The sequence below is a fragment of the Pipra filicauda genome, unplaced genomic scaffold, assembly GCF_003945595.2.
Source record: "Pipra filicauda isolate LSUMZ 115617 unplaced genomic scaffold, ASM394559v2 scaffold49_size4853605_pilon, whole genome shotgun sequence".
Classification (NCBI taxonomy): Eukaryota; Metazoa; Chordata; class Aves; order Passeriformes; family Pipridae; genus Pipra; species Pipra filicauda.
Window position 1 is genome coordinate 1,911,512 of NW_024104642.1, and position 12,608 is coordinate 1,924,119.

General features: G+C 38.1%; 1 protein-coding gene across 4 annotated transcripts in view; it reads left to right on the plus strand.

The window, feature by feature from the left end:
- The window catches only part of KIF13A (kinesin family member 13A), a 108,033-nt gene that overhangs the window by 74,231 nt on the left and 21,194 nt on the right, over nucleotides 1-12,608 (plus strand). For all 4 annotated transcript variants that reach the window (XM_027748317.2, XM_027748318.2, XM_039386667.1 and 1 more), the window contains exons 17-22: nucleotides 3,351-3,561; nucleotides 8,253-8,415; nucleotides 9,054-9,194; nucleotides 10,865-11,014; nucleotides 11,533-11,697; nucleotides 12,268-12,441. In XM_027748317.2, coding sequence (XP_027604118.1) covers nucleotides 3,351-3,561; nucleotides 8,253-8,415; nucleotides 9,054-9,194; nucleotides 10,865-11,014; nucleotides 11,533-11,697; nucleotides 12,268-12,441 — 1,004 coding nt within the window. The remainder of the gene's footprint in view (nucleotides 1-3,350; nucleotides 3,562-8,252; nucleotides 8,416-9,053; nucleotides 9,195-10,864; nucleotides 11,015-11,532; nucleotides 11,698-12,267; nucleotides 12,442-12,608) is intronic.

Consider the following 12,608-nt stretch of genomic DNA (forward strand, 5'->3'; position numbering starts at 1 on the left):
GCTACATAGATGTTGCTTAACTAAATTGGAGTAGTAAGTGATAATAAAACCCTGACAAAACAAGTGACTGAGGATCACAGCCCTTTGATTTGAAGGTATATGGTGCTGCTAGGTTCTGGTTCTCTCAGTGGTATAACTAAAACACCTTTTTTTCTGACAGGCTTCCAGTTTGTTGTGTAAGAAGTAAAGCAGCTTTGTTACAGTTCCCTTTATTTATTCTTCCTTAAAATGAAAAATAAATGTGGGTAAGGAAGAACAAATAGCTAAATGACTGAAGACAGTTAATTCTGTTACCCATATTCTCTGGAGAAACCCTAAGGGGGGAATAAAAAGGTATTTTAAAAATTTGATTAGGTAATTATTTTATAGGCATGTATAGATATAGCCCAAAGCAAGAGGGTTTAGTTTCCTTTGTTCTGTTTTTTTCTTTTTCCTCCCCTTGGTTTGTTTGAGAATTGTAATCCTCTTTAAATAAATAGCCTGGCTTCTCCAGGGTGCAAACACATTTGTTTTTATGGCACATAACTAGTACAACAGTGTCACAGACTCCATCCAACTCCAAAGAACCTCTGAGGAAAATGTGTAACTTTGAAAACTGCTGTAAAGAAAACACCCAGATTCTTTCCTTCCTTCAGCATGTTGACTTTCTTTGTGGGATTCTGTCAGATCAGCTTTGTACTGCTAATTTGTGATGCTGGTCAAACACAGAATGCATCAAAGAAGTTTACTTTATTCTTGTATACTGTGCAGTGGTTAAGTAAACAATGTGATTAGGTTAGGCCGCTTCTCATTTAAGCAAACAAAACTGTTACAGCTCAGGGAGGGGATTTTGATGAAACTTAGCAAAGCAACCTATGCCATAACCCTCTTCTAGCTTGCTTAGAAAAATACACTTACATGAAATCTTAAGGAATTTATTCAGCACTGTTTACTGGACTAACAGATTCCAGATGTGAATTAAGTGACATTGTAGCAAGGTAATAGATGCTGTTCATCCTATAAAGAAAAAAGCATCCTTATGTTCAGTGTTAGTATTCTACGATTTTGCAGAAGATTAACTGCATATGAATATTTTTTTCAGGATGATTGAACTCTTGTCACATAAATATGTGAAGGATTGGGACTTGAGACTTTTAACACTCTACGGAATTTGCTGTGTATTTGACCAGCACTGGGAAGAATCTTCCTTAATTTATTTGACTTTGCATGAAGAATCCTAAATTGTGGAACATGATGTTTATTTTAGACACTATTGTAGTTCTTCTGAACTACGAAAAACTTGTGTGTTTATTTCTTCATGTTCTACTGAGGTAGATTATAGTTCACACCATATTTTGCTTTTTTCCTGTGACAGGCTTAGGGTTTTCTGTGAAAACTCTTTCAAAAGTTAAATGAAAGTGTTTTCCAGAAGTGTGAATTTACCTTTTGCATTAAAATACAAGCGTAACTCACCTTTCCCACCCCCCTCTCTACCCCAAGCAGATTGATTATGTTGAAATTGGGAAGTTTTAGACTAAGGTCTTGCATCTTTTTCCAAATATTTTCCCTGGTATAATTTGATCCTGTGTTGGTTGTGATCCTGTAAATCTAAGTGGCTGAAAAGATATCTTTTATTAAGGAAATCTGCTCCTTGAACTCGTAGCTGTTCTTTGGCCAGTTTAGGAAAGTCTCATCTTAATGAGTCAGCCTTAGATTCATTTCCTGTGTTTGCAAACACAATAGAAGGCTTTTAATTTCTTCCATGTCTCTTCACTATCGTCTGCATAGTACCTGATTTCTCAAACATTCTTACATATAACTAAAACTGGTTTGAGGATTATGCATGTGAAGGTAATTCTGGTATTATCTGGAGGAGTTATGAGGATAACAATGATGCAGATCAACATTTATACCTTGATTTGTAACCTAGAATATTAGAACTTGGTTCAGTCAAGGTTTTTTTGTTGCACTGTCTGTTTAAAAGCTAATAATAGCTAACTTCTTTCTGAGAATGTCATGTACTAAAAAGTAATATTTCTCGTTATTTTAAGACTCTTTTATGCATCACTAGTTTGCTATTTGATTGCTATTTATATGGACTGATTTTTAACTTTGTGCATTATAACTACCTTTGTGGTGTTATTTTATTATGCCCTTGTGTGAAGCCAGAAATTTTTTCCAGGGATAAGGATAGAACCACAGTAGCAACTTGCAGAAGTATTTGCAAGAAGCAAAGGCGAGATGGTTATAACTAAATCACAGCAGCTCTTTTTGTTTGGTTGGTCGGGTTTTGTTTGGTCGGTTTTTTTGTTTATATGTTGATGAAATGGAAGAGGAATCACAAACAATTATTTTAAAGCTGAAGTTTTTTGCATTTGAAAATCCTGGTATGTCATAGAGCTGCAGTATTGCTTCCCCTAATAATCCACCACTCCATCTTTGGAACTCCTCTCCCTTCCTCTGTGGTGTACAGAATCAGCAAACTGTTAGGTGGCATGCTGTCACTCAGTTATCTTGAGAACTACTTTTTTGCTGTATTTGAGGTTTCAGATATGAAGCAGATATACATACTGGTAGTGTATAGGAGCTTATGCCATTAAATGGCTCATGCAGAGGCACAGTCTGGCACTGGACCTAAATCCAGGAATAAACAGAGTAATGTTTCTTTAATTTCAGTGCACTTCAGATTTATCCATAGCTGATTGACACAAGCAGATTTTTCAGGATAGAGTAGCCAAATGGGTATTTGTTCTGGGTTGATACTGAGATGAAATGTGGTTTGTTAAGCTAAACACAGAAGTTCCCTCCAGGACATACTCTGTCTGCTTCAGTGCTGTGCAGCATATTAGTGCAATCTGATGCGTGACCAGTCAGACAATTCGTTTGTCTCAGTTTCCATCTGCAGCTCTCCAACATGTTTCATTCTCTGCCAAAATGGAGAAAGTAAATTGCTTTTTACTTCCTTAAGTCATTTCCTTCTCTGGTTAACATCATCTTCCCTTTTGTTTTGCTTTGTTTTCGTATTAATTTGTTTCCTTTTCCACTATTCCTTTTTTTCCTACTGGGATTCTGGAATATATTATAACTTCACAGCACTGAGACATGCAATAGGCAAGAGTCCTTAACCATTGTTCTAGCCTCTTTGCATGACTTGTATTTTATTTCCTGTTTGGATATATCTGTTTAATGAAATATTTATTTTTTTTGGCTTTTGTTTTGGGGGGCGATGAGCATCTTTTGTTTGCAAAGACTCTGGGATGTGTTAATTGCTGTTACCAACTAAATAATGAGTGTTCTGTAATGCCAAAATGGCATTTTCTCACAGTTCTGGATAATGTTTTCCTCTTTTTTTTTCCTCTCTTCTCTTTTAGACCCAGTACAAAATGTGGTCCAGATCTTGGAGAAACAGTACCTGGAAGAGAAGCGGAGTGCCCTTGAGGAGCAGCGGCTGATGTATGAGCGTGAATTAGAGCTGCTGCGGCAGCAGCTCTCCCCGGAAAGGCAGCACCAGCACGGCAGCGACAGGCTCTCCTACACTGCTCAGACTGCACAGCAGAAAGTGAATCTCTGGACAGAAGAGAGGTGAGAACACTGGAGTTAAAACAGAGGAATTAGTGAGAACTACAAAGGGTGAAAGATGAGGCTTGAACCTTCTGTCAGAAGCCGATAATACTTTTTGTGGAGTTTGTGCAGTACAAGATCTGCTTCCACCAAAGTGTTGGCATTTCATTTAGGACTAAGTTCCGATGTGTAACATGTGCAAGATTTAACTCACAAAACAGAAAAATATAGCTTTTACTGTTATCAGTAAATAATCAATATTATAGGTTGGGGGGGTTGTGGGTTTTTTGTTTGTTTGGGTTTTTTTAACTAGAAGAGTGCTTATGAAATGTTTGGTTTAGTAATTATTGTTCTAGTTCTTGAAATAAAGGGAAGGATAATGCAGAAACATAAATTTGTCAACTAAGACTACAGAGTCCAGTAAGGAGCATTTTGTGTTACAACTATACAATGACAGCATGGTATTTTGCAATCTAAAAAAATATATATAAAAAAAAAATGGTCATCCATATATGTTGGATGTATGTGTTTCTAAAGGTAAGCCCAGCTTCAGAAGAGAATTGCTGTGCTTGAGCTGTTCAGGAAGTTAAAGGAGGTTCATCCATGAGGTGAACAGGCCTCTTTGCAAAGGAGTAGCATGGCACCTGATTGCAGCCTTGGTGAAAGATCATCATGAGATTTGCAGGGAGAGTTAAAATGCGGTTTAGGAAGATGTGAGCAGAGTGTTTGCACTTTGACATTGAGAGAAACTTGTTCTTGGTATCATTGAGGAGAGAAGGATGCCAGCTCCATGGAGAGAAGTTCAAGGGGCAGCAAACAAGATGATTTAAGTTTTCTGCATACAAATGAGTATTGTGTCATGGGGCTAATTCATCAGGAAGAACACCTAGATGTAGTAACAGGTTTCTCGTACATTTCTTTTTCATCTGTTTCTTTTAAAACAGAAACTTCCTTATTCACTCAGCATTTTTTTTCTATATGTAGTGAGTTTGAATGCTCTTTTCTGTGTAATTATTTCTGCTTTATGCTCCAGTGTTAAAAAAACCAAATCCATTTATAAGACGAGTCTAAAAAAGGATAGCTAAGATTGTGTTGCGGCTTTCAAACTGAGTGTGTTAGAAATAGAACAGAACAGATCTTGGTTTAGTTTTTGTGCAAGATTTTGTTTTGTAATTTCTTCCCAGTTTGCCCTGGGAAAAAAAACCTAAACAAATAGCTAACTGTTGACCAGCAATGACTAGAATGTTTTTCATGGCAAGTATGGGAAGAAGTAGTTCAGTGATTCAACATTAATTAAAATAATTGTTTACCCCTGTAAGAGCTAAAAACAGAATCACTGGGAACTGAATGTGAAATGTTGCAGAGTCATGGTTGGGATTTTCAGGCTGTTTTAGGGCTGCACAAGGAGTGCAGAGTGAGAAACACACTAGCTGTAGCCCTTGCTATTCAGAATTGCTTTGAGCACAGTAAGGCCGCCAAGAAATCATTGATAACCCTCTTCAGTAGCAGAAATGAGAATGGGGCTTACTGGCAAGGCGTCTCTAAAAAGATGCAATTGAAGGGAAAAGGAATTAATAAAAAACTTGCCTGACCTTGAGAGCTGAGAAGAAAAAATGGTAATTGGTTAGCTTAAAGTTAACCACCATAACCACGTAATCACATTAAAAAAAAAAAGAGAATCTGGAGTGATATCAAGGCTGGGTATTCTGCCAGCCTTCACTTCTCAGTAGTTGTCAGATGTTTCTTAGGAGGAGCTGTGCTTTGAACAAGCAGTTTTGCCTCTGGATTTCATGGGTGAATGCTTTACTCTATATAACTATTGAACTACTTGAAACCTGTACTTTTCTACATTGTAAAAATGAGAAGAATGAGTGCTCTTTGGAGCAATCAGTGAGGAGTCTGTAACATTTTGGTGGCACTGCCATTGAGCAGGGAGTTTTCTGAATTATCACTTTCCTGTGCTTCAGAAGATCCTCTTAGGTATACTTTTTATTTATTTATAGTTCTAGAAGAGGTTTGGGCTTCTGAAAAAAGGGAAAAAATTGAATCTTCTTAAATAACAAACCAGAAAAAAAATCTTTGAGTGATATCTGCTGTAAAAGCATGGTTAAGTGTTGCTGAGAGGATGTTTACCAGCTAACCGGCCAGAAGGCAAGAAATCCAGGAAAGAATGGGAAGACTGGATGTGAAAGATGTGCAAAACAGCCAAGAGTCTGGATTGCACAGAATTTGATTAGTGCAGTTTTAGCTGTTGCTCAGTTGCTGTTGCAAATGAAGCTGAACTCTACCAAATCAGCCAAGAAAATGAATTTGAGAGGTATGGCACGTGGTTGTATCTGTCAGATCAGCTGGAACACATTGCACAGAGTCTATTCCAGCTTTCTGCTGACTGTGGAAGGACAGATACCTGGGCTGGTGTTAATTCCTGTTGGCAAAAAGTTAACCCTTTGTAACTTTGAACAAATTTAATTTGTTGGGGCAGTGCTGTACTGGACCAGAGGTTTAGTTCAGCTTATTCTGTATTTGGCATTAGGAGTCCCAGAGACTTGCAGTGATATCTTGTGTCAGTTGTTTTCCTTGTTTGGCTAAAATGATTGTTTCAGGATTTCATGTCCAATGAGTATTTGCTCAAGTTTTTTCCTTGTTTGGCTTAAATTATTTTTTCAGTATTTCATGTTCAATGAATATTTGTTCCAGTTAATACCTCATGGAGCTTGTCACATGTTTCATGTTGTAAGAATTAAAAAATCCTCTCTGAAACTTTTTTTTTGTAAGTTTCTGGAAGGGTTCTGGCACAGCTGTATACAGAAAAACACAACTGTAATGAGAACTGCCCATAATAATTGGTTGAGTTACTCATAAATTCTCTTTACAGTCTTAAACCATTCCTTTCTCAAGAATCCAGCTAAGATTGGTACGGGAGCCTCCCCAAAAAGCTTGCCAGATCATGACGTCCCAGATCAAGGAAGGGACTGGCTGTAGCAGGATCCAATGGCTCTTACAGCATTTACAGATCAAAGCTGCCTTCTCTTTCTCAAGTTAGGCAGCGCTCTCACAGTGGTTGCAGGTGTAATGCACTCTCATAATTTAGTACTTTTTAGTGAGCAACTCCTGACTCTAGCTTCATTTTCTGGGTGAATCCAAAATTATAGCTGTCTGTGGAATGTGTCACTAGCATGGTCTGGAATTGCTTATCTAGATAGCCTGGATAACAGAAGCAAGAGGCAGTGGGAAAGGAATTTTCCATACAACACTGGGAGCAGATATGGAGGAAGTTGACTAAAAATCCAGCTATCCAAGGAAACCCACCACTGTTGCAAACCTAGGCCAGATAGGGCAGAGAGACAAAATTGCATGTTTTAGCATGTTGAAGGCACTAAAATTCAGGGCTGCTTGCTAATTAATGCTGCTGGCTTTTTACCACTTTGATATGGTACCAGGGGACCCAGACAGTGCAATTTGAATTAGTCAGGCTGCTTTTTGGGATATTTTGGAGAAAGATAGCCACTCAAGTAGAATTCTGTTAGTGACTGAGAGGCATATTAGCAGTTGTTTGTGGTTTGTACTATAAAGACATGCAAAAGATCTAAGCATATTTGAATAAAGGCAAGTAGGCAAACTTTGCCTGTATTCAAAGCAAGGCCCAGAAGTTTACTTGTTCCTACTAGGTTCGTCCATAATATAGGGTATTTTGTAGAAATAAAGTGTATGTGCACAACATGTACCATATTTCAGTAGGACTTTGCACAGAAAAACTAAAAAATTCTACAGGGGAGTGCTGGTGACTGAAATATCTGAAATTTGATTATGAGTTTTATGAAGATGGTGAGACACAGTAAGTGCTGTTGAGATTACAAAGAAAGGCAGAATGAATGGGGGCATTTGTTCAGAGGATAATCGTGATACTTCTAAAAGGTAGATTAAAGAGGAGAGTCCCAGGTGAGAGTGTATCTTAGTACACAGGTGTATGTATACAGTGTGTGTCAGAGCATGCTTGCCAGGTGTTACATTAGAATGGGTTTGCTCAGACAGGCCTAAAAATCCTTTTTGGAATTTGTCCAGAGACTATTAACTGTGCAGAGTGCACAAGCTTTAACCTGTGTTCATTCATCTGTTACTTAAAAGATACTTTGGGTACATAGGATGTAAGAATTTTTTTATTTGTAATTTTTTAACATGTTCCCTTGAGATGGCTTAAGTATGTGGAGGGAGGTCTGGGGGTCTGTAGCACTGCCAAGCTGCAGTTGTGATGTAAAGCTGTGGCCTGCAGTGATTGCAGGTTCCAACATCATGATCTGAGGAAAAGCAGGTTTTATCAAGATGAAGTCTTACGTGTTGGGACTGATAGTTTCTGTGGAACAGGACTCCAGATTAAAGACAAAGACAGCTGCAATTATTGCATTTCTTGAAAATTAGGAATGTCCCTAGGGCTTTAAACAAATCATCACTGACAGCTCCCATATTACTGTGTCCTTTTATTTGGGCATCACTGTGCTAGACTTGCCTTGACAGTAATTTGTTTGTTTAACACGTGATCACTGCTTTTCCTCAATAAAATTGTCTGACAGTGTTTCGTGTTTGCTGACACAGTGCTACAAAGCAATTCTTCTTATACCTGTTTCAGAAAAGTCTTTGTTAGCACCTTTATTTGCAGCTTTCCAATAATAGAAATAGGTTTCTGTGTATTTTTCATGTTACCTACTGCACCACAGGGATGAATTGTTTCGACAGAGCCTGGCTAAACTTCGAGAGCAGATAGTAAAGGCAAATACTCTGGTGAGAGAAGCAAACTTCTTAGCAGAAGAAATGAGTAAACTAACAGATTATCAAGTAACACTTCAGATCCCTGCTGAAAACCTCAGTGCCAACAAAAAGGTAATAATAACAAAGAATGTTGAAAAATATAGCTTTATGGCTAAACTATGTAGACATATATAGCATTCATCTAACTTGAGGTGATAACATGTTACTTTTGTTAGATTATGAATAGGCAAAATAAAGCTACTATCTGACTAATACCTTGAAAGTGAATAATTAAGTAAAAACGGGAACATAGCATTAAGTATGGCTCTTGCTTTTTTTAAGTGTATAATCACTATATGTGCACGCATCTTGTGAACAGACATTTGTATTCTGTGGCTGCAGAACCTGCATTTTAGTTACATTTGCAAAAATTAATGGGTTTTGTTAGAGTTTCCTGCAATCTTTGTGTCATAAGGGTTTTACAGTGCTGCTGTAAATGTAATAGCAATTAGGACTATATGCTTGTCATAGAGGATTTGATTGTGTTAATGTTCCTGTGGGAATGGTCATTGTTTGAGAAGGATAAAGAGATCTGGATCCTCAGAGATGTATAGGGCATTCAGTGTCTAAGGACAGAGGTATTATGACTAGCATGAAGAGAGAAGCTCCATGTTCTGTATTTTATTCCATTTTAGGAATGCAATTTGAGTGAAGAGTTAAACTACTTATGTGCACCTTTCCTGCAATGATTGTTTTTTCTTCTGATTTAGAGAGGTGCGATAGTAAGCGAGCCTGCTATTCAAGTGAGAAGAAAAGGAAAAGGTACTCAAGTGTGGACTATTGAGAAACTAGAGAACAAATTAATTGACATGAGAGAACTCTATCAAGAGTGGAAGGAGAAAATTCCTGAGGTATTTTATATATTTTCTGAAATGGATCAAAGATTAAGTTTGTTTTCTTTTATCCCCTTTTAATATGTTGTACAGAGAAAGTGCAATGACTTTGTGTATGAAACATTAGGGAACTGTGTTTTATTTTTAAAAACAAACAAACAAACAAAACTCTAATACAAAACCAATATGACTAATACTAAATATTCAAAATGCCCATGCATAATAAAACACAGCTGTGTCCTATCTCTCTTGTGTTCTCAGATGTAAGCTGAAGGTCAGATATAATTGTGCTGAAGTAGTGACTCGTGATACCACTAAGAGCATATGTTTTCCTGGCATAATATAGGTGCCATGCAGATGACCACCAGCTCTGAATGGAAGCAACAAGCTGCATTAGAAATAAAATTATTAAATTGTAGTCAGTATCAAAGCTAGTAAGGATACACTGCTTATATGCACTCAAGGTGCAGAACATATGAGTGGGGTAAAATGTGATTTTGAAATATGAAATATTCTTTAGTTTCATTTGTATAACCTCCAGCCTTAAAGCAGTGAAGAAATCAATTGAAGATACTTAGTCTGCATCAGTATTTCCATCAAAACCAAAGTGGAGTTTCCTGAGAATTTAAGTAGTACATTAGCCTTGGCAGACAAGTGTGAGACTTGTCAAAAAGCTTGCTTGTTTACTGGCAAGAGACATGACATTTGGTGTTCCAGGAGACATCATCTAAGTATCCAGGTAGAAGTGCATAGGAAGGATATCTTACTCTCTTGTGGCTGATAAGGAGCACCTAAATTAGTTGTATCAAGAATCGATCTCAAATATGTTTGAACAACTGTTGTGCCTTTGTTACATGCTTTGGACGGGACAGTGGGAATCTCTAAAATCATAACACAGGGGAGGTCAAGCACTTCATCTGTGCCATTGAAGACAACGATGATTTTGCTGCTGACTTTAGTAAGAACTGATAGCACATCCTTTGAATACATTATGTCTGCCTGAGCCAGGATCATCCTTTCCATGACCTCAGTCATCCATAATGCATGTGTTCTATGTGCGACATAGAAACATGTAGGTCAAATGCATGTGTTGAGAAGGGAAGGAGCTAACAAATCCGCTGAGGAGTGCATATTGTGCTAGGAATCTGCATGAATTCTTTGTGGCTCTGTTTGGGGTATGTGCACAGAAAATGCTGCAGGTGTGATGTCAGCTCTATGGGAGTAGTAAGAACACTTGTAGGCTTAAGTGGGAATCGTCCTGCACCTTCCCTTTTGCCCTTGTAGTGGTCCTCAGCAACCAGATGAGCTTTTCAACCTGAGGATGATTTGTCCTCTCATTTAAAAAGTATAAACAGAGTAGAAAAGTAAGATGAGATATTTTGAAATCAACTGCAACTGTGCTTGCTCACAGTTAAATCTGCTTTGTCTTGACATTGCTAAAAAATGTAGATCATCATATCACTATATCCCTTAGTAAAGAAAGGATCATATAATGTCTTATTTCAGAGATTTAATTTCAGATTTGTAATACGCTTCTAGTTTCTTTCTACTTGTGTAACAGGAAGGAACAGAAATGATTGGTAGTGACATCATTTTTGTGCCATGATCTTGTAATGCTATGAGGTTATTTGATTTTCTGTTCCCACGCTGATGATTTTATGACATCGCTTTTATTATCTCTAAAACAGATAAGGAAGCTGATTGGCAAGAGAGGTGATCCCTTTTACGAAGCGCAGGAGAACCACAACCTGATTGGCGTCGCCAACGTGTTCCTGGAGTGCCTTTTCTATGATGTGAAGCTGCAGTATGCTGTGCCCATCATCAGCCAGCAGGGCGAGGTAGAGCTGGGCTGGGCACACCGGGGAACTCCTATCTGGGATCACAGGGCCCTTTGTGCTGGGAGGCTTCATGTACACTGATGCTTTTACAAGCAAATGGTGCTTGCTGTCTTGTTTCCCAGTGAATAAGTGTGTTTCAAATCACCACATATGTTTTTCCTGTAATTCTTTACAATTGCCCAGCTGCTAAAATAGTAGAATAAAATTCCTAGTATAAATGTAGGTAACTGAGCAAAACCCAGTATACTGAAGTTCTGAAGTACAGTCCTTACACTGTTACAGTTACCATTTCTGAGGCAGTCCTTACCGTTACCATTTCTGCTGTGTGTGCATTGAAAATTTTTTATTATTTTTTTTTATTATTACTTTCTTCTCTTTCTTGACATTGTTGCTTTTTGTTTGGTAGTCAAAAGTTGCTCAGTGCTGTTTCTGCACACTTCCTAGAGTTAGACGTTAAAATGGTAGATATCTAAGTCCCTTGTGCACAGGTTCTTAGTATTTGTCTGGCTTGCCTTTAGGTTGCAGGACGGTTGCATGTCGAAGTAATGCGAGTCACTGGGTCTGTCCCAGAACGTGTAGTAGAAGGAGACGACTCGTCTGAGAACTCCAGCGAGAGCGGGAGTCTGGAAGTCATGGATAACAACGGAGAAATTATTCACAGAGCAAAAAAGCTCTCCTGCAGGGTAAGTGAGAACATGATGAAGTTAAGTTTCAGGCCTCTGTAACTATGTAGTCAGTCTGAGAGTTACCAAGCTACGTAGACTATTGCTTCCTGAAAATTCTCAGAAAAGACATCTTTTGTTCCAGTTCAGTGTAGGTCAGTCTTTGGTTGACAGTGGCTGATTTAATTAGCGTTAGTTTCTAGTATATGCAGGCCTACATCTTAAATACTGAAGTTACAAGGACTGTCCTTGGCAGACACAGAGGGAGAAACAGTTTTTCCCTGTAACTGTCTCCTGTGGTTTGTTTGATCATGTAAAGTAGTATCTATGGGTAGTGTATGGATTTCATTTCTTCTGTGATAAAGCATTTCTCTCCACTCGAGCTTATCAGCTTCCTCAAAGAAAACATTTGCATGGGTTAGATGCATGTAACTGCTTTCCTTGCATCTACATTTCTGTAAATGCAAAATAAGACTTCCTAAATGAGGAAATCCTTACTGTCCTTAAAAATGTTTCTTGGCTGTTGGTCGTCAATTTGCAATTGAAGAAGAAACAAGCAAATTTATGACAACATCTGTTTTGTCTCCTCAGGTAAAAATAAAAGAAGCAACTGGACTGCCACCTAATCTCTCCAACTTTGTGTTTTGTCAATACACATTTTGGGATCAATGCGAGTCAACAGTAGCAGCACCAGTGGTAGATCCAGATGTGCCTTCACCTCAGAGCAAAGATGCTCATTTTACAGTGACTTTCTCTCACTGTAAGGTAAGTTTTTTTATTATGAAACAGTGTTACCAGGAGGAAGGTATGTTTGATATAAACTGTTTAGAATCTGAGCCTTGTTTTGCTGGGGGAAGAAGGAGGGAGTCAAGTCATCTAACCAATGACTTTTGACTATATTTAAGAATGCCTTAATATTTCGCTTCATCACT